Source organism: Balaenoptera acutorostrata, chromosome 7 (assembly GCF_949987535.1).
Source record: "Balaenoptera acutorostrata chromosome 7, mBalAcu1.1, whole genome shotgun sequence".
NCBI lineage: Eukaryota > Metazoa > Chordata > Mammalia > Artiodactyla > Balaenopteridae > Balaenoptera > Balaenoptera acutorostrata.
Window position 1 is genome coordinate 56,536,367 of NC_080070.1, and position 22,197 is coordinate 56,558,563.

General features: G+C 37.5%; 1 protein-coding gene across 4 annotated transcripts in view; it reads left to right on the top strand.

Annotated features, from left to right (window-relative positions):
- CDK14 (cyclin dependent kinase 14) overlaps positions 1–22,197 on the top strand; it is a 575,870-nt gene that overhangs the window by 354,445 nt on the left and 199,228 nt on the right. For all 4 annotated transcript variants that reach the window (XM_057550063.1, XM_007195799.3, XM_057550065.1 and 1 more), the window contains one exon: positions 21,196–21,289. In XM_057550063.1, coding sequence (XP_057406046.1) covers positions 21,196–21,289 — 94 coding nt within the window. The remainder of the gene's footprint in view (positions 1–21,195; positions 21,290–22,197) is intronic.

The window sequence follows — 22,197 nt, forward strand, 5'->3', positions numbered from 1 at the left end:
GATGTGCAAAGCTTATTAATTTGTTTTATCTTGTCCTGCCTGATCTACAGTTATTCCTTGGAGAAGTGCTTTCTGTGGTAGCATTTTAAATGACTAATCGAATGGAACCTCTCTCTTCCTTTATTGTTCCATAGTACAAGAAATAATATTTCTCGGCTATTCAATGCAATATGTTGAGTTTTATATTTTTTTCCTTATTGTAGTCCTCAGTAAGGGCCTTTCCTATTTAAATTTTTGTATCAATTGTTAATGGTTTCTGGATGTTCCTAGTCTGAATATTCCCAGTTATCTATATAATATGTGGCTGTTACTTTTTTAAATTTATTTATTATTTGGCTGCGTTTGGTCTTCGTTGCTGTGCACGAGCTTTCTCTAGTTACGGCAAGCCGGGGCTACTCTTCGTTGCGGTGTGTGGGCTTCTCATTGCGGTGGCTTCTCTTGTTGAGGAGCACGGGGTCTAGAGCGTACGGGCTTCAGTAGTTGCAGCGCATGGGCTCAGTAGTTGTGGTTTGCAGGCTCAGTAGTTGTGGTGCACGGGCTTAGTTGCTCCACGGCATGTGAGATCTTCCTGGACCAGGGATCGAACCTGTGTCCCCTGCATTGGCAGGCGGATTCTTAACCACTGCGCCACCAGGGAAGTCCTGTGTGGCTGTTATTTTAAGACTTTATCTCTGGGGTTTTCATTATCTATGGAAGTCTGTTTTCAATTTTCAAGCATCTTTAAACACCCATCCTTCTTTCAGTACACTATCAATGGTGATAGACTTCAGTCTTTAGGGATAGTTTTATTGGTTTTTTTCTGCCCAAACCTTAATTTTATAGACTTTCTTTTGATATTATCTTTATCCTTGTTAGCATTCGTGTCACCAGGAATGAGAACGAATTCGCCATCTGTTTCTTCTTTTTTAATCTGACCAGACTGACCAAATAAAGACCCGTCGTTCTAACTGGGGAGGCGGCATGGCATAACGAAGGCTCACTGGCCCAGGATTCTGAGTCACAGCTTCAGGTTCTGGGGCTGACATTTAAACATGTAATATGGTTTCTTTACACATAAAAATCAAGGCATTGTCTTAGGCACTCTCTGAAGTCCCTCTATCTCTAAATTTTAACAATCGAGTAGATTGTACTGCTGAACCAGAGGTTTCCATGGAGACTATTGGAATTCCTTCAGAGTGACATAAATGAAGTTAGGGTTTAGATATTTTGGTGTAATGACTGAACTGAATTTTTCTAGTGTTTAATTTTGTATGATGATATTAGTTCTAAATCAGATTCCTTTCTCTACTTCAGTTTCTTGTGTATACTCAGAATAGTTTGTATAATTCATTCATTCATTCATTCATTCTTTTATTTGAAAGATATTTATCGAACACCTATTTTGTACCAGGTACCAGGTTAGGTCCTGGGGCTTATAAAGATGAGAAAGATCCTTCCATGCCTTCAAGTTCAGAAGGAAAAACAGTGTAATAAGCTGTAACACAGATATACAGTCAGTACAGTGGTGGCTCAGAGGGGAAGGTGATAAATTTATCCTTGGTGGATAGTTGAGGATAGGTTGGGGGGATGGTCAGGAAAGGTGCCACCAAGTGGTAATTAGTTGGCCCGAATCGTCAGAGCCATCTTTCAAAGTTAACAAAGCTAGAGTTGAGGACACATTGGCCAGGCCATGGACAAAAGTACCCCACCAAGGGGTGAAACAGCTGATATTTGTGGGTAGGGAAGAGGGACAGAGTTTAAGAACAGGTAGAGAAAAAGGAAAAAATGGAGAGGGGGGGAAAGTGGTTGGAAGCCAGAATGGAGAAATATTTAGGAATAGTTAGGATGTGACAACTTGATTGAATGCGAGTGATGGGGAAGGGCAAGGGTTTCAGATGATTCCTGGATTTCTGGCTCAGGTAACTGCACCAGAAAGCAAAAATACAGCTTTGCAATGTGACTAAAAATATACATGTATATATATATATATATATATATACACACACACACATACACACACACACACACATATATATACATATTTTAAGCATACATTTTTTATATTGTATACAATATATATTATATATTTATGCATAAATATATATAAAGTATATATGTACACACATGCATATACACTAAAATATATATGTACCAAAATATATGTATACTGAAATATATACACTAAAATATATCAACATAGATGTCTGCATATTAAAATGTATGAGCAAGAGTTATCATTGTAACTTAATGAGCATTGTTGCCAGTTGGTACTTGAAGGTGGTTAGGCTTCTAGATCTTTCTGGTCAGTCTTATTTCAGATGTGGATGCTGGTAAGGGGCCCCCTCTCACTGCCGGGTCCCTCCTCTCCAGTCAGCAGCGGGCCACCCTGGGCCTTGGCTTTGTTGAACTACCTTAGCTTCCTGTACTTCATTCTTTGCTTTTGTTTAGTTTTGGTTCTGACATGCCTCATTTGTAAGTACAATTCTTAGAGATACAATTTTGTTTCATAGTTTGAAAAATAAATGTTAACGTTTCCCCATATATAAAACGTTTATTGTTTTGTACTGAATGTTCTCTGAGATGGGCTTTCACCCACAGTCTAGTGTTCGGATTGGTTTTGTTTTCATTCCTTGAGAGCTGAGTGCTCCGTGGAAGTATCTAACTAAGATATGTTGTGCCTATCTGTGCCTAATGAAGCACTAACCACAGTAAATGGTGAGTGACAGTTCAATCAATTCAGTCCCTTCAATAGCTACCAAGGACATGTGGAATGTAATTTTTTAATCTTTCACTTTTCAAATACTGCAGATGCCAAAATGAAAAGATCACGCTTGTTATGTGTAATACATTTTCATGCAAGTTTAGCAAAGAAACCCACTTTTTAAAAAACTTTGATCTTTTAGAAGCTAAACTCATAGGGGGAAAAAAACCTCTTTGTTTTCTTTTACAAATATATATATTCCAACAGAGAAAAGATAAATAAATGGCCACCTTGTGCATCAAATTGCACTACCTTTAATTACATAATTGTGTATTTCAGTGAAGCATGGCTAAATAAAATTACCTATTAGGTTAATTAACGTGAAACCTTTCTGAGTTAGTATTGCATCCCTATGTGTTAGATTCAGATTGTGTTTAGCATTTAATCTAACTTATTTTATTAGCCTACTGTTTCTTTGTGGTTCCCTTGGATGGAGCCTGAATACATACTTAGAGAATTAATCTGAGTTATAAAACTCCTTTCAACACAGAATTACCTAGATTCCTTTAGATTCTTGCTCTTCAGTTTCTGGTCTTGTGAACAGCAACATCGGCATTGCTGAGAAGCTTGTTAGAAATGCAAGATCTCAGGCTTCAACCCAGACCTAGGTGACTAGAATCTGCATTCTGACAAGATCCCCATGTGATTGGTGTATACATTAAAAGGTGAGAAGCACTACTTCAGATGCTTTTTTTCAATGAACACATAGGCTTTGAGGAGATTTCTGGTGCCGTCATAGTGCTGAAGAAGAGAAAGGCAAAAGTACTGACTTGTGGTGAGTTACGGTTCTGTTCATCTGCTGTCCTCCTGTCAGACGCAGCCCAGCACTGGCTTTATCTGCAGCCCTCTTTCCAAATGTTTTGACAGTGCATATGGTTCTGAATGGCTCTAAATGATAACTGGATTGAAGCCTCATAACTTTCAATTAGGGAAGTCTGTATGAGAGGGGGCTGGTCTCCCTCATGGTCATACTGTGAGCTGGGTGGGTCGCCGTCCCCTCTGCACCCCCTCCAATGCATGGGCTGTGCTGTGTCGTGATCCCTCCCGGTCTCTGTGGCTAAATGCTGCCACTTGAGGGTGAAACTGTCACTCTCTGCCTAAAGCTCTCTATCCTAAGGAATCTCAAGCCTTTGCTAATAAATGGATGAAATTGGAAGCTAAAATTTAGGAGGGTTTTTTAATTTTTTTGAGATTTTAATTGCACCATATTTTATAATATTAAAGTCTTTCTACATTATCTATTGAGGTTCAACCAAACTGTTGCCCTGAGACTTAGGGAAGAAGGAGAACAATGTTTTATTTTTTGATGACCAAAATAAGGTTCATGTCAAGTAGATAAATAATAACCTCTAGGTTCTGTTTTATACTTCTTCATGTGGGTTAATTGCTTATTGGGTTATTTAGCATCTTGTAACAATGTTTTTTGGGAAAATTGAGTATACTCCACTTGCAATGTCATGTGTCAAATGCAGGTATTATTTGAATATGGGAGGTAATGGATCTAATTAATACCTATTTTAGTTGAAAGATGTAAAGTTATCCTGCACCGTATCATCCCAACAGGACTTTAATAATCAGATGCATTACACTGCATCTTAGCTGGGGACTGTAGTGACCAACCCTGTTTGATTCAGGTCTAGGAGGGCTGCTATATTGCGAAAACCTCTCTGATTCATTTAAACTGTATCTTTAAAAGTGAAAGACCAAATTCTTGTTCTGAGAAAGATGATAGTGACTATTATATTTACAAGTAAATAAATTACAGTTGGAAGAAGTCATATGAGAAGTATGGAGTTAGGGGACCTAACCTAGTGGTTGATCAGGAAGCCTTCCCAAGGAAGTGACATTGAACTTGATGTTTCCTACTCTGATGGAGAGAAGTTCTTGCCCCTTCCTTGGGAATTGTTTTGTTTTGTTTTTTTCTCTGCATTCCACTTTCCTCACCATTGCCCCAAATTTAGTAGTTTAGATAAATGTTTTCATTTTGAATTCTTTTGCCATAGGGTATGTACGTCAGTTTTCTAATACCTTCATATCTAGCTTACTTAATCTTTAATTAGTTTGCTGCCCAAGTTATTTAAGGTCGAACTTTGACATTTCGCATTCCGGCCTGCAGTTCTAGACAGCTCATGTTGATTCCAAGAAAAAGTTTATAAAAATGTACACAGGTTCTCTTTTTCTCATATAGGGAAAACTCAAAATGCCATGGCTCTTCCACTTAAAATGACTGATTCTATATATGGTCCCAAGGAGACGCTGCCTTTCTTCATTTTGCCTCTTTTAAAATAAACTTTTAATTTTAGAGGAGTTTTATATTTATAGAAAACTTGCAAAGACAAGAGTTCCTACATACTCCTCACCTGGTTTCCCTATTAATAATATCTGACATTACTATGGTACATTTGTCACAACTAAGAAACCCACAATGGTACATTACTATTAATCAAACTTTATTTTTATTTCACTAGTTTTTCCCAATTTCCTTTTCCTGTTTTAGGATCCCATTTAGGATACCACATTACATGTAGTTGCCATGTGTCCTTAGCCTCCTCTGGGTTATGATAGTTTCTCAGACTTTCCCTGTTTTTCTTAACCTTGACAGTTCTGAGGTGTATTAGTCAGGTATTTTGTAGAATGTCCCTCAATTTGGGTTTGTCTCATGTTTTGGGAAGGAAGACCATAGAGGTGAAGTGACATGAGTCTTATCACATCATGTCAAGACTCTATGCTCTCAACATGACTTATCATTGATGATGTTAACCTTGATCACATGGTTAAGGTACTGTTTTTCAGTTTCCTCCATTATAATGTTTCTCTCCATCCCCCACCCGACTCTTTGGAAACAGGTCACTAAGCTCAGCTGTCACTCTGGTAGCTTTACAGCTAGTGGTTGTAATTGCTTCTGTCCTCAAAGCTAGTAAAACAACTGGGTTCTCCACAGTTAGGTCCAACTTTATTCACCACGAATATTGGGATATAGACAAAAATCGAGAACTTCTAGCCTAGGAATGAGACACAAACCTCTTAGAGTAGAATATGGTCTATGGCTCTCTTTTTAACTTTTTCTTCCATTTTCCACGCAGAGCCATAACACTAGCACTTGGCTCTCTCAATATTCCTCAGTTATTGGCTCCTGTTTTCTCTACCTGGAATGCACGGGTCCCATTCCTGGCTCTATCACCTCATTATCCAATATCGTGGGAATTGTATAGAATGTTTTAGAATTATTGTGTTTATAGCATACATACTTGAGAGACACGTGATAGACGTTTTGCCCAAATTGACAACAGTCCTAAAAGTTTACATGACTGTACCAATAATAAGTGAAGATGGGAGAAAAAAACCACACACACACTTTTTCCATACTATCAGGAAAAAAAGTTATCATTATTATGCTAGAGGAATGACTAAATTATCTCTGTGTTCTCTTTATAGAAAAATATATTATAGAATTATCATAGAATAGGTAATTGAACATTATACAGCCAAAACTGTAAAAAGAAAAGTATTAGGGAGGTGTGTCAGATAATTCATAAGTATGTTATATTATTTTTCCAAGTTATGTATTATTGCCATATTTGTTAGCTTTAAAAAATTTATGGTTTCTTTTTATTATTTTTTCTCACCCTAAATTCACTTTTGTACCTAATTTTTTATTCATAATGAGAACTCCCAAACTGTATGACCTTCGGGACTAAAAAATTATCTGTCTCTGCTCATAATGACAAAGCATTATCAATTCTGCTTAAAATCTTGACTTGAATTGTAATGAAAAAAATATTTACACAGCTGTGGCATAAATTAAATTAGGAAATTTTGAGCTCAAAAGAATTAAAGATGTGTGAGCGTGGGTGGGTGTTTTATATATTACCTTGCCTGGTAAGTAATCCTAAAATGAGAGTTTGAACACACTGCATCCTGTGACACCTTTAATTGTAAGCTTTTGTGACCAGTTCTTTTTCTTGAAAAATTTAGACTAAGCGCTTGATAATTACACAGTGATTCAAATTACCAGTAGAAGCAAATTAAAGGAGACATTTATTTTATTTATACATAAATTTTATTTTCTGAAATAAAATTACATATCATAAATATAGAGCTTAAATGGATGAATTCTTTCTCAGTAAACCACTCAGGGCAGTCAACTTAATCCATCGAGAGAGGTAGCACAGGGTTAATGGAAGGTAGCAAAGGAAAAAGGGAGGAAAAAAAAAAGGAAAGCAGGCAATACTCCCTGCATATTAAATTGAACGGCTTTTTATTGCTGTTTAGCAATAAAGAAGCTCCAGTAATAAAGTATTCTGCTATGTTAAGATGTTGATATGTTTTATACTTCTACTTTTTTATTTTTTATGCTTTCTATCTCTTTTTTTTTTTTTTTTAATGGCTGTGTTGGGTCTTCGTTTCTGTGCGAGGGCTTTCTCCAGTTGTGGCAAGTGGGGGCCACTCTTCATTGCAGTGCGCGGGCCTCTCACTATCGCGGCCTCTCTTGTTGCGGAGCACAGGCTCCAGACGCGCAGGCTCAGTAATTGTGGCTCACGGGCCCAGCTGCTCCGTGGCATGTGGGATCTTCCGGGACCAGGGCTCGAACCCGTGTCCCCTGCATTGGCAGGCGGATTCTTAACCACTGCGCCACTAGGGAAGCCCTCTATCTCTTTTTGTAAATCCTTTAAATATAATTCTCTCAGCTTCATTAGTATACCCTCAAGCATCTTTGAAAAATGACAGCATAGGAAACATCCATTAGAAATGAAAGTCCAAATCCCTTAGCCAGCTAAGCAGGTAAGTGCCTATAGAAATGCTATATCATCTCATTCCAACTGAGTAGAGTTGCAGCATAGATTTATCTTTTAATTGTTTTAAGTATCATATTATGGAGATGTTATGGACCAAGCGCAAGTAGTGGTAAAAGAATTTCCATAAGTGGTTCTGACAGTGTAAAGGTTACCTCACCAGCCAGCTTAGCAGATACACCATGGGGGTGGATGTGGGTTCTGCTGAGGGTCTTCACACTCAGAGTTGCAGCTTGTGGTGGGAAAGACTAAGGCCGATAGGTGGAGAATAGAGGGTATATTCTGAATAGAGAAAAGAAAGGTGCCAGTAGCTATTAAAGATTCAAGATATTTTATGTAAACTGAAATAATAAAACAATAGAAATGTAGCTCAGTAGTCTTAGAAAAGAATTCTTGGTATAAAAAATGTAAAAACCCATCAAACTGAAATTTTAGATCTAACTGGATGTCTGAAACCCCAATATCTATAAGAATATCATTGCATTTTAATACACAAATAAAATAGTTCTTGTCTCTCAAATCTTTTTAAAGTCTTATTATTATTATTACTATCATTATTTTTTATACTTTTTATTAAAGTGTACTTGATTTACAATATTGTTTTACAGGTGTACAACATAGTGATTTAGTATTTTTATATATTATACTCCATTTAAAGTTATTACAAAATAATGGCTATATGTCCCTTTGTTGTACAATATATCTTTGTTTCTAGTTTATTTTATACATAGTAGTTTGTATCTCTTAATCCCATACCATTATCCTGCCTCTCCCCCCTTCCCTCTCCACACTGGAAAACACTAGTTTGTTCTCTGTGTCTGTGAGTCTGTTTCTGTTTTGTTATATACATTTATTTGTTTTATTTTTTAGATTCCACACCTAAGTGATAACATAGAGTATTTGTTTTTCTCTGACTTATTTCACTAAGCATAATACCCGTTATGCTTAGTGATCCATCGATGTTGTTGCAAATGGCAGAATTTCATTCTTTATATGGTTATTTCATAGTATGTGTACATACATACTGTGAAATATATATATATATGTATCCCTTTTATCCATTCATCTGTTGATGGACACTTAGATTGCTTCCATATCTTGGCTATTGTAAATAATGCTGCTATAAACATTGGGTGCATGTATCTTTTCCAATAAGTGTTTTCGTTTTCTTCAGATATATACCTGGGAATGGAATTGTTGGATCATAGGGTAGTACTATTTTTAGTGTTTTGAGGAACCTCCATAATGTTTTCCACAGTGACTGCACCAATTTACATTTTCACCAACAGTACGCTAGGTTCTCTTTTTTCCACATCCTCACCAACATTTGTTGTTTGTAGACTTTTCGATGATAGGCACTCTGACAGGTGTGAGGTTATATCTCATTGTGGTTTTGATTTGCATTTCTCTGATAATTAGTGATGTTGAACATCTTTTCATGTGCCTGTTGGCCATCTGCATATCTTCTTTGGAAAAATGTCTATTCAGCTCTTCTGCCAATTTTTAACCAGGTTGTTTGGGGTTTTTTTTGATATTGAGTTGTATGAGCTGTTTATTTATTTTGGATATTAACCCTATATCAGTCATATCATTTGCAAATATTTTCTCCCATTCCATAGTTGCCTTTTTGTTTTGTTGATTTTCTTTGCTGTGCAAAAGCTTTTAACTTTAATTAGGTCCCATTTGTTTATTTTTATTTCTGTTTCCTTTCCCTGAGAAGTCTGATCCAAAAAAATTGCTATAATTTATGTTAAAGAGTGTTGTGCTTATGTTCCCTTCTAGGAGTTTCATGGTTTCAGGTTTTACATTTAGGTCTTTAAACCATTTTGAGGTGTTTTGTTTTATTTTGGTATACAGTTCTAATTTCCTTCTTTTACATGCAGCTGTCCACTTATTGAAGAGACTGTCTTTTTCTCTATTGTATATTCTTGCCTCCTTTGTCATAGATTATTTCACACTGAGGCTCCAGTTCTTTAATAACCTTGGTTTCAGTCAATTTGGTCAAAAACACTGAAATTAAAGCATGTGATAGATATTCTGGTGAAGATGCAAATGTATTAATATTAGTCAGGAAAGATATCTTTAAATATATTTTTAAAGAAAACTGCATTTTTCCTCATTAACCACTCATTTATAAAGATTCAAAATACAAAAAAAAAAAAAAAGACCCCACCGTAAATGCATGGGTTTATTGCTGGACTCTCTATTCTGTTCCATTGATCTAGTGTCTGTTTTTGTGCCAGTACCATGCTGCTTTGATTACTGTAGCTTTGTAGTATAGTCTGATATCAGGGAACTTTGTTATTTTTTTCTCCTCTTCAATTTTTTGGAATAGTTTGAGAAGAATATATATTAGCTCTTCTTTATATGTTTGGTAGAATTCTCCTGTGAAGCTATCCAGTCCTGGAGTTTTGTTTGCTGGGAGTTTGTTTTGTTGTTTTTTAATTACAAATTCATTTTCACTACTAGTGATCTGTTCAGATTCTCTCTTTCTTTGGTTCAGTCTTGAAAGGTTGTATGTTCCTAGAAATTTGTTCATTTCTTCTATGTTGTCCAATTTGTTGGCATATGACTGTAGTATTCTCTTATTATTTTTTTGTATCTCTGTGATATCAGTTGTTATTTCTCCTCTTTTATTTCTTATTTTGCTTATTTGGATCCTCTGTCTTTCTTTCTTGATGAGCCTTTCTAAAGGTTTATCAGTTTTATTTACCTTTTCAAAAAACCAGCTCTTGGCTTCATTGCTCTTCTCCATTGTGTGTTGTGTTTCTATTTTATTTCCTCTCTGATCTTTATTATTTCCTTCCTTCTGCTGACTTTAGGGTTTGTTTGTTCTTCTTTTCTAATTCTTTAGATGGTAGGTTAGCTGGTTTATTTGAGATTTTTCTTATTTCTTGAGTTAGAACAGTATCGCTATAAACTTCCCTCTTAGAACTGCTTTTGCTGCATCCCATAGATTTTGGAAAGTTGTGTTTTTATTTTCATTTGTCTTGAGGTATTTTTTGATTTCCTCTTTGATTTCTTCATTGACCCATTGGTTTTTAGTAGCATGTTATTTAATCTCCACATGTTTGTGTTTTTTTCACTTTTCTCCCTGTTATTGATTTCTAGTTTCATACTGCTGTGGTCAGAAAAAATGTTTGATATAATTCCCTTAAATTTGTTGAGACTTGTTTTATGGCCTAGCATGTGATCTATCCTGGAGAATAGTCCATGTGCACTTGAAAATAATGTGTATTCTATTCTGCTGGTTTTGGTTGTAATGTCCTGTAGATATCTATTAAGTTCAACTTGTCTAATGTGTCACTTAGGGCCACTGTTTCCTTATTGATTTTCTGTCTAGATGATGATCTGTCCATTGATGTAAGTGGGGTCTAAAAGTCCCCTACTAATATTGTATTATTGTCAATTTCTCCACTTATGTCTGTTAATATTTGCTTTATATACTTAGGTGCTCCTGTATTAGGTGCATATATGTTAACAAGTGTTAAAAACTCTTCTTGTATTGATCCCTTTATCATTATATAATGCCCTTCTTTGTATTTCATTTTAGCCTTTGTTAAAGGCTAAAGTTTATTTTGTCTCATATGAGTATTACTACCCCTGCTTTCTTGTCATTTCTATTTGTATGAAATATCTTTTTCCATCCCCTTACTTTCAGTCTGTGTGTGTCTTTAGCCCTGAAGTGAGTCTCTTGGAAGCAGCATATAGATGGGTCTTGTTTTTTTATCCAGTCAGCCACTCTATGTCTTTTGATCAAAGCACTTAATCCATTGACATTTAAAGTGATTATTGATAGATATGTACTTATTGCCATTTTGTTACTTGTTTTTTTGGTTGTTTATGTAGTTCTCTATTCTTTTTTTCTTCTTTTAGTTTCTTCCTGGTAGTTTGATGATTTTCTTTAGTGGAACACCTATGTTTCTTTCTCTCTATTTTTCATGTATCTATTGTAGGTTTTGGTTTGTGGTTACCATGGGGTTCATATATGTTGATCTATAAATATATCTGCTTGTTTGGTTTTTTTTAAAGGATCTTGCCATGGAAATGCAAATGTTATTTTTTTAATTAATTTATTTTTATTATTTATTTTTAAAAAATTTTTGGCTGCGTTGGGTCTTTGTTGCTGTGTGCGGGCTTTCTCTAGCTGCACTGAGCGGGGGCTACTCTTTGTTGCAGTGCATGGGCTTCTCATTGTGGTGACTTCTCTTGTTGCGGAGTATGGGCTCTAGGCACGCAGGCTTCAGTAGTTGTGGCACATGGGCTTAGTTGCTCAATGGCATGTGGATCTTCCCGGACCAGGGCTCGAACCCATGTCCCCTGCATTGGCAGGTGGATTCTTAACCACTGGACCACAAGGGAAGTCCCTATCTGCTTGTTTTAAACTGGTAGTCATTTAAGTTCAAACACATTTCAAAAGATCTACATCTTTTTACCCCACTCCCTCACATTTTGTGTTTTTGATGTCATAATTTGCATCTTCATGTTTATCCCTTTACTGTTTATTGTAGTTATACTTGATTTTACAATTATTTTTGTCTTTTAATCTTCCCACTACCTTATTTAAGTGGTTTATCCCCAGTCTTTACTGTATTTGCTTTTACTAGTGGGATTTTTCCTTTCCTGGATACTTACTTGTTGACATAGCCTTTTATTTTCCACTTAGAGAAGACCCTTTAACTTTTTTTTAGGATAGTTATAGTATTGATGAACTCTTTTAGTTTTTGCTTGTCTGAGAATTTTTTTTTTTTAATCTCTCTTTTGATTCTAAATGGTAATCTTGCTGGGTAGAGTTGCAGGTTTTTCTCATTCATCACTTTAAATATATCATGCCACTGCCTTTTGGCCTGCAAAGTTTCTGCAGAAAAATCACCTGATCACCTTATGAGGGTTCCCTTGTATAGGACTCTTTATTTTTCTCTTGCTGCCTTTAGAATTCTCTCTTTGTCTTTTGCCATTTTAATTATGATATGTCTTGGTGTGGGTCTGTTTGGTTATTGGGGGCAAGGTCAGGTCCCAAGCTGCTGGAGCAGAAGCCGTAAGGGTCAGGTCTGAGCTGGGTCAACTCCATCTGACTGTGTTCTCTCCTCTTCCAGCATTAGCACCCTTGCCCCAGAAGGGCATAGTGCTGGATCAAGAGGGGCTGGCTAGAGTAGATTCTTGGTGTGGATCTGGATGTGGGTTGTGGCAGAGTACTGAACTGCTTCTGGTGCATTGCCCCCTTCGGTGCCAGAAGTGGCCGCTGTTACCCCATTCAGGTGCCATTTGAGATCTGAGCTGACTGGCTCCGAGCTGGCTCCATCCCTCACAACAATGCACTCTGCTTGTCCGTAGCAGCCCTCACCTAGTGTGGAGCTGCATTGCAAAGCAAGTGGGGCCAGAATGAACACTTGGCTCAGCTGGGTCGCACACCAGAGTGGTCATGGGAAACTGTCCAGAGTCCGGTGTAGTTTCAATTTGCTTTCTCCACCTTGTTTTGAGAGTAAGCAAGTGTGTGTTCACACTTCACAAGTGGAGTCCAGGTTTCTTACAGCCCCTGTGTGAGGCATACTGGTTTTCTAACCAGCTGAGGGGAGTCTTTCTTCCCACTGTTGGACCCCAGGGCTTGGCGGCCCAATATGTGGGTCAAACAGCTCACTCCCCAGGGAAGATCTCCCTCCTCTTCTGAGTCCCCTCCCAAGGGCACAGGTCCCAACCTGCTGCTCTTCCCTTCCTATCTGATTACATATCTGTCTCTCTTATGGGTTGTATAAGAGTCTTTCTTTGAGTTTTCAGTTAGTTTTCAGTGAGAATTGCTTCACGTGTATATCACGCACAGGTCACTATCCACAGCCCCCTGGGAGCCTGTGCAGCACGCCACTGCCAGGATCCCCTGATCCAGAGACAACTTCCCTGAGAGAATTCACGGCGCACCTCAGGCTGTTGCAATGTCACACTGGCCTCTGCTGTGGCAGGCTTGCCCCACATTCCAATTATAACTACCGTATCCCTCCCCACCCTGCATGAGTGAGCCAGAGCCCCCTAATCAGCCGCTGCTTTAACCCCATCCTGTCTGGATGGGAACATAAGCCTGAGGGCAACCTACATGCAGAGGCGGGGCCAAAACCAAAGCTGAACCCTGGGAGCTGTGCAAACAAAGAAGAGAAAGGGAAATTTCTCCATGCAGCCTCAGGAGCAGTGGATTAAATCTCCACAGTCAACCTGATGTACCCTACATCTGTGGAATACCTGAATAGAAAGTGAATCAACCCAAACTGAGGTGGTAGACTTTGGGAGCAATGTAGACTTGGGGTTTGCTGTCTGTGACTGACTTGTTTCTGATTTTTATGTTTATCTTAGTATACGTTTTAGCGCTTGTTATCATTGGAGGATTTGTTTATTGCTTTGGTTGCTCTCTTCTTTTTTTTTTATTGCTTTCGACTTTTTTTATTTTAATAATTTTTAAATTTTATTTAGTTTTATTTTTTATTTTTTTATTTTTTTCTCCCTTTTCTTCTGAGCCGTGTGGCTGACTGGGTCTTGGTGCTCCAGCCTGGTGTCAGGCCTGAGCCTCTGAGATGGGAGAGTAGAGTTCAGGACGTCAATCGGTGAAAGCTCTCCCAGAGATCTCCGTCTCAACTCTAAGACCCAGCTACACCCAACGGTCAGCAAGCTCCAGTGCTGGACACCCGATGCCAAACAACTAGCAAGACAGGAACACAGCCCCACCCATTAGCAGAGAGGCTGCCTAATATCATACTAAGTTCACAGACACCCCAAAACACACCACCAGATGCAGCCCTGCCCACCAGAAAGACAAGATCCAGCCCCACCCCCCAGAACACAGGCACCAGTCCCCTCCACCAGGAAGCCTACACAACCCACTGAACCAACCTTACCCACTGGAAACAGATACCAAAAACAATGGGAACTACAAACCTGTAGCCTGCGAAAAGGAGACCCCCAAACACAGTAAGTTAAGCAAAATGGGAAGACAGAGAAATATGTGACAGATGAAGAAGCAAGGTAAAAACCCACCAGACCAAACAAATGAAGAGGAAATAGGCAGTCTACCAGAAAAAGAATTCAGAGTAATAATAGTAAAGAGGATCCAAAATCTTGGAAATAAAATGGAGAAAATACAAGAAACGTTTTAACAAGGACCTAGAAAAACTAACAAGCAAACAATGATGAACAACACAATAAATGAAATTTAAAATTGTCTAGAAGGAATCAATAGCAGAATAACTGAGGCAGAAGAACGGATAAGTGACCTGAAATATAAAATAGTGGAAATAACTCCCGCAGGGCAGAATAAAGAAAAAAGAATGAAAAGAATCGAGGACAGTCTCAGAGTCCACTGGGACAACATTAAATGCACCAACATTCGAATTATAGGGGTTCCAGAAGAAGAAGAGAAAAACAAAGGGTCTGAGAAAATATTTGAAGAGATTATAGTCGAAAACTTCCCCAATATAGGAAAGGAAATAGTCAAGTCCAGGAAGCGCAGAGAGTCCCATACAGGATAAATCCAAGGAGAAACACGCCAAGACACATATTAATCAAACTATCAAAAATTAAATACAAAGAAAAAATATTAAAAGCAGCAGAGAAAAGGAACAAATAAATACAAGGGAATCCCCATAAGGTTAACAGCTGATCTTTCAACAGAAACTCTGCAAGCCAGAAGGGAGTGGCAGGACATATTTAAAGTGATGAAAGGGAAAAACCTATAACCAAGATTACTCTACCAGCGAGGATCTCATTCAGATTTGATGAAGAAATTAAAACCTTTATAGACAAGCAAAAGTTAAGAGAATTCAGCACCACCAAACCAGCTTTACAACAAATGCTGAAGGAACTTCTCTAGGCAGGAAACACAGAGAAGGAAAAGACCTCCAAAAACAAACCCAGAACAATTAAGAAAATGGTAATAGGAACATGCATATTGATAATTACCTTAAATGTAAATGGATTAAATGCCCCAATCAAAAGACATAGACTGGCTGAATGGTTACAAAAACAAGACCCATAAATATGCTGTCTACAAGAGACCCACTTCAGACCTAGGGACACATACAGACTGAAAGTGAGGGGATGGAAAAAGATATTCCATGCAAACTGAAATCAAAAGAAAGCTGGAGTAGCAATTCTCATGTCAGACAAAATAGACTTTAAAATAAAGACTATTACAAGAGACAAGAACACTACATAACGATCAAAGGATCAATCCAAGAAGAAGATATAACAATTGTAACTATTTATGCACCAACATAGGAGCACCTCAGTATATAAGGCAGATGCTAACAGCCACAAAAGGGGAAAATGACAGTAACACAATCATAGTAGCAGATTTTTAACACCCCACTTTCACCAATGGACAGATCATCCAAAATGAAAATAAATAAGGAAACACAAGCTCTAAATGATGCATTAAACAAGATAGACTTAATTGATATTTATAAGGCATTCCATCCAAAACAACAGAATACACTTTCTTCTCAAGTGCTCATGGACCATTCTCCAGGCTAGATCATATCTTGGGTCACAAATTGAGCCTGGGAAAATTTGAGAAAATTGAAATCATATCAAGAATCTTTTCTCACCACAACACTATGAGATTAGATATCAATTACAGGAAAAAAACTGTAAAAAATGCAAACATATGGAGGCTAAACAATATGCTACTAAATAACCAAGAGATCACTGAAGAAATCAAAGAGGAAATCCAAAAATACCTAGAAACAAATGACAATGAAAACACGATGACCCAAAACCTATGGGATGTAGCAAAAGCAGTTCTAAGAGGGAAGTTTATAGCAATACAATCCTACCTCAAGAAAAGAGGAAAATCTCAAATAAACAACCTGACCTTACACCTAAAGCAATTAGAGAAAGAAGAACAACAAAACCCCAAAGTTAGCAGAAGGAAAGAAATCATAAAGATCAGATCAGAAATAAATGAAAAAATAATTAAGGAAACAATAGCAAAGATCAATAAAACTAAAAGCTGGTTGTTTGAGAAGATAAACAAAATTGATAAACCACTAGCCAGACTCATCAAGAAAAAAAAAAAAGGGAGAAGACTCAAATTAATAGAATTAGAAATGAAAAAAGAGAAGTAACAACTGACCCTACAGAAATACAAAGGATCATGGGGGATTACTACAAGCAGCTATATGCCAATAAAATGGACAACCTGGAAGAAATGGACAAATTCTTAGAAAAGCACAACCTTCTGAGACTGAACCAGGAAGAAATAGAAAATATAAACAGACCAATCCCAAGAACTGAAATTGAGACTGTGATTAAAAATCTTCCAACAAACAAAAGCCCAGGACTAGATGGCTTCACAGCGAATTCTATCAAACATTTAGAGAAGAGCTAACAGCTATACTTCTCAAACTCTTCCAAAATATAGCAGAGGGAGGAACACTCCCAAACTCATTCTACAAGGCCACCATCACCCTGATACCAAAAGCAGAGATGTCACAAAAAAAGAAAACTACAGGCCAATATCACTGATGAACATAGATGCAAAAATCCTCAACAAAATACTAGCAAACAGAATCCAACAGCACATTAAAAGGATCATACACCACGATCAAGTGGGTTTATCGCAGGAATGCAAGGATTCTTCAATATACGCAAATCAATCAATGTGATACATCATATTAACAAACTGAAGAGTAAAAACCATATGATAATATCAATAGATGAAGAAAAAGCTTTTGACAAAATTCAATACCCATTTATGATAAAAACTCTCCAGAAAGTAGGCATAGAGGGAACTTACCTCAACATAATAAAGGCCATATGTGACAAACCCACAGCCAACATCGTTCTCAAAGGTGAAAAACAAGCCATTTCCTCTAAGTTCAGGAACAAGACAAGGGTGCCTACTCTCACCACTATTATTCAACATAGTTTTGGAAGTTTTAGCCACAGCAATCAGAGAAGAAAAAAAGTAAATGGAATCCAAATCAGAAAAGAATTAGAACTGTCACTGTTTGCAGATTACATGATACTATACACAGAGAATCCTAATGATGCTACCAGAAAACTACTAGAGCTAATCAATGAATTTGGTAAAGTAGCAGGATACAAAATTAATGCACAGAAAGCTCTTATACACTAATGATGAAAAATCTGAAAAGAGTAATTAAGGAAACACTCCCATTTACCATTGCAACAACAACAACAAAATACCTAGGAATAAACCTACCTAAGGAGACAAAGACCTATATGCAGAAAACTATAAGACTCTGATGAAAGAAATTAAAGATGATACAAACAGATGGAGAAATATACCATGTTCTTGGATTGGAAGAATCAACATTGTGAAAATGATTCTACTTCCCAAAGCAATATACAGATTCAATGCAGTTCCTAACTACCAATGGCATTTTTCACAGAACTAGAACAAAAATTGCACAATTTGTATGGAAATACAAAAGACACCAAATAGCCAAAGCAGTCTTGAGAAAGAAAAACAGAGCTGGAGGAATCAGGCTCCCTGACTTCAGACTATACTACAGAGCTACAGTAATCAAGACAATATGGTACTGGCACAAAAACAGAAATATAGATCAATGGAACAGGATAGAAAGCCCAGAGATAAACCCACACACATATGGTCAACTTATCTTTGATAAAGGAGGCAAGAGTATACACGGGAGAAAAGACAGCCTCTTCAATAAGTGGTGCTGGGAAAACTGGACAGCTACATGTAAAAGAATGAAATTAGAACACTCCCTAACACCATACACAAAAATAAACTCAAAATGGATTAAAGAACTAAATGTAAGGCCAGACACTCTAAAACTCTTAGAGGAAAACATAGGCAGAACACTCTCTGACATAAATCACAGCAATATCCTTTAAGACCCACCTTCTAGAGAAATGGAATTAAAATAAAAAACAAACAAATGAGACCATATGAAACTTAAAAGCTTTTGCACAGCAAAAGAAACTATAAACAAGACGAAAAGACAACCCTCAGAATGGGAGAAAATATTTGCAAGCGAAGCAACTGACAAAGGATTAATCTCCAAAATTTACAAGCAGCTCATACAGCTCAATATCAAAAAATCAAACAACCCAATCCAAACATGGGCAGAAGACTAAATAGACATTTCTCCAGAGAAGATATCTGTATAGATTGCCAACAAACACATGAAAAGATGCTCAACATCATTAATCATTAGAGAAATGCAAATCAAAACTACAATGAGGTATCACCTCACACTGGTCAGAATGGCCAACTTCAAAAAATCTACAAACAATGCTGGAGAGGGTGTGGAGAAGAAGGAACTCTCTTGCACTGTTGGTGGGAATGTAAATTGATACAGCCACTATGGAGAACAGTATGGAGGTTCCTTCAAAAACTAAAAATAGAACTACCATATGACCCAGCAATCCCACTGCTGGGCATATACCCTGAGAAAACCGTATTTCAAAAAGAGTCATGTACCACAATGTTCATTGCAGCTCTATTTACGATAGCCTGGACATGGAAGCAACCTAAGTGGCCATCGGCAGATGAATGGATAAAGAAATTGTGGCCCATATATACAATGGAATATTACTCAGCCATAAAAAGAAACGAAACTGAGTTATTTGTAGCTAGGTGGATGGACCTAGAGACTGTCATACAGAATGAAGTAAGTCAGAAAGAGAAAAGCAAATACCATATGCTAACACATATATATGGAATCTAAAAAAAAAAATGTTCTGAAGAACCTAGGGGCAGGACAGGAATAACGACGCAGACATAGAGAATGGACTTGAGGACACGGGGAGGGGGGAAGGGTAAGCTGGGACGAAGTGAGAGAGTGGCATGGACATATATACACTGCCAAGTGTAAAATAGATAGCTAGTGGGAAGCAGCCGCATAGCACAAGGAGATCAGCTCAGTGCTTTGTGACCACCTGGATGGGTGGGATAGGGAGGGTGGGAGGGAGACCCAAGAGGGAGGGTATATCAGGATATATGTATATTTATAGCTGATTCACTTTGTTATACAGGAGAAACTAACACAACTTTGTAAAGCAATTATACTCCAGTAAAGATGTTAAAATAAATAAAAATAAAAACTCATCTGCCTAGAATACTGATTTTGAAATTAATTCTTTATTATTAAATGGAATTTTTTTATGATATAAAGTACGATTTGTTTTCAGTCATTTTCACTGTATATACTACTGGTGTTTAATTTGGATAAAAATTATGTGGTGTAATAGAGAAGAGATTTCTGCTAATGGATTACTTCTTTAATTCAAAGTATTGTTTACATACAACTGGGGCAGGTATAGAGAAGTAAGGCATTGTTTTTAACCTCTAGAGGATCTGAAATAAATACACAAGGGACTGCTCACTCTAAATTGAATACGAGTGCAGCAATTGAAGAAGTGTCCCAATATGTTTATGATTTTATTAGTATACTTTTAGGAAACATAAACCCATTAAAGGTAGAGCCATTAAAAAAAAAATCCTAGAGAATTGCTAGAAGTTAGAGAGATCTAGCAAAAACACTGGTTTATCCGAACATCCAGGCCTTAAGAAGGTGGGAACCAGGTCAATTCAGGAAACTTCATCTGCAGGAAGGTGGCTATTCTTGCAAGTTCTCTGCCTTTAATGTGACTTATTTCATCAACATATGCTAGTTTCTTTCCATCCTGTTCCCAGGTGACTTTATCTCCAAACTTTCAGTAGAAGTATCTGATTGGCTCTCTGCCTGTACTGTGGATTCGGTGTTCCTGTTGGGTTCTGTGGTCTGAGAGGCAAGGTCTCCTGATATGCTCGACTGCCTTACCAGATAGGAACTGTGAGCCTGACAGAAGAATTTGACCATAGTAGATGACTGATAATGAATAAGAACTTAACAAATAAACTCATAAAGGGATCTGTCCTGTCTGGCAGAATGTTCATGGAAGGCTTTGTAGAAGAGATTACATTTAAATTAGATTATATAGGTTGGGTTGGATTTACATGTCAAGAGCAAACAAATGAAGAAAGAGGGAGTTCTAGGTATTAGAGTAACTTGAGCCAAGTTGTATAGGTTTATGCTTGGCCTGTGGACAGATCAGTCTGGCTCAGAGATCCTCAGTGTAGCTGCCCTAAATCACCTGAGTAGCCCGAGTCAATGCATTGCCTCTAACTGACTGAAACAGAATCTCTGGGGTTTGTGTTCAGATCATTTGCATTTTTTAAAAGTTCCCCAAATGATTTTGATGCAAAGAGAGCTTTGAGCTCTGGACAGCTATAGCGGATAATACATTGTGAATTTGTGAAATAGAGTTGGAAAAGGATGTTAGAACAAGACTATGGAGGCTTTCTATACCAAGCTAAGGAGTTTCTTGGCCATATCCTGTGAGTGAGGTAGTCAGTGAGGCTTATATTTTATTGGTTTGCACCATTTTCTGAGCCTATGTAGTTGCATCTACTTGGAGTCCTTGCTGGGCAGTAGACAGAGAAGGGAAAGGAAAGTTAAGGGATCTAGGTACATGTGACACAGCCCTTTATACTTATTTAGGATATTATTTATTCATTATTTCTCCTTTGTAGGAGTAGATGTTCTAATTCCAGATTTAGATGTTCTAATTAGATGTTCTAATTCCAGATTTAGTATTCTTAGCAGAGTATATTGATGTTTTAGTAACAATTCTTTCTTCTCTCTTTAGGGGAGTCGGCTGCATCTTTGTTGAAATGATCCAAGGAGTTGCTGCTTTTCCAGGAATGAAAGACATTCAGGATCAACTTGAACGAATATTTCTGGTAAGTTCTTTACAGAATACTGCTGAAAAAAATTGGTCTTGAATGCATCCCTCAGTGACAAATCCTACAGTGGTAGTGGAAAATAATTTCAAACAAATTTGTTGGTTGTCACATTTAATTCTAACATATTTTTGGATCTTTGCAAAAGCAGGAAATTAGTGAAGAATTGTGTTTTTAAACTACTGCACATGAATAATATGCCAAAATGGTAAGAAAGGATAGGATGTCAGAGGCAATATAGAAGAGTGGGTTAAAAACGAAGGCTCTGACAAAAATTCCAAATAATTTATATCGATATCCCCCCTTCAAGTAGGTGTATCTTATTCCCTCCCACTCCTACCCACTTAAATGTGGGCTTTGATTGGTAACTTTTTTTCTAAAAAGTAGAGCATGGAAAGAAGGGAAGGGAGGATAGTAACTTCAAAATGGAGAAACCAGGCAAATGGTACCTCAACCTGGTCTTCAAGGTTAAGATCATCAAAGATAAGTCATATTGGTAGTACGTACCCTTTGTATAATGTATTGAGAACGGCACTTCCCCTCTGTAGTCCTCCTCCGAAAACCATAACCCCAGCCTAATCTGGAAAGCCACATCACACAAACCCAAACTGAGGGACATTTACAAAACACCTGACTAGTACTTTTCAAAACTGTCAAGGTCATGAAAAACAGGGAAAGTCTGAAAAACTGTCACAGCCCAGAGGAGGCTAGGGAGACATGACAGCGTAATGTAATGTGGTATCCTCCATGGAATCCTGAGACAGAAGAAGAACATTAGGGAAAAATTAGTTAAGTACAAGTGAAGTGTGCAGTTTAGTTGATATCAGCATAGCAGTGTGTGCTCCTTAGGTGTGATGGAGGTTCCCTGTAATGTAAGATTTCATCAATCAGGGAAACTGGTGAGGAGT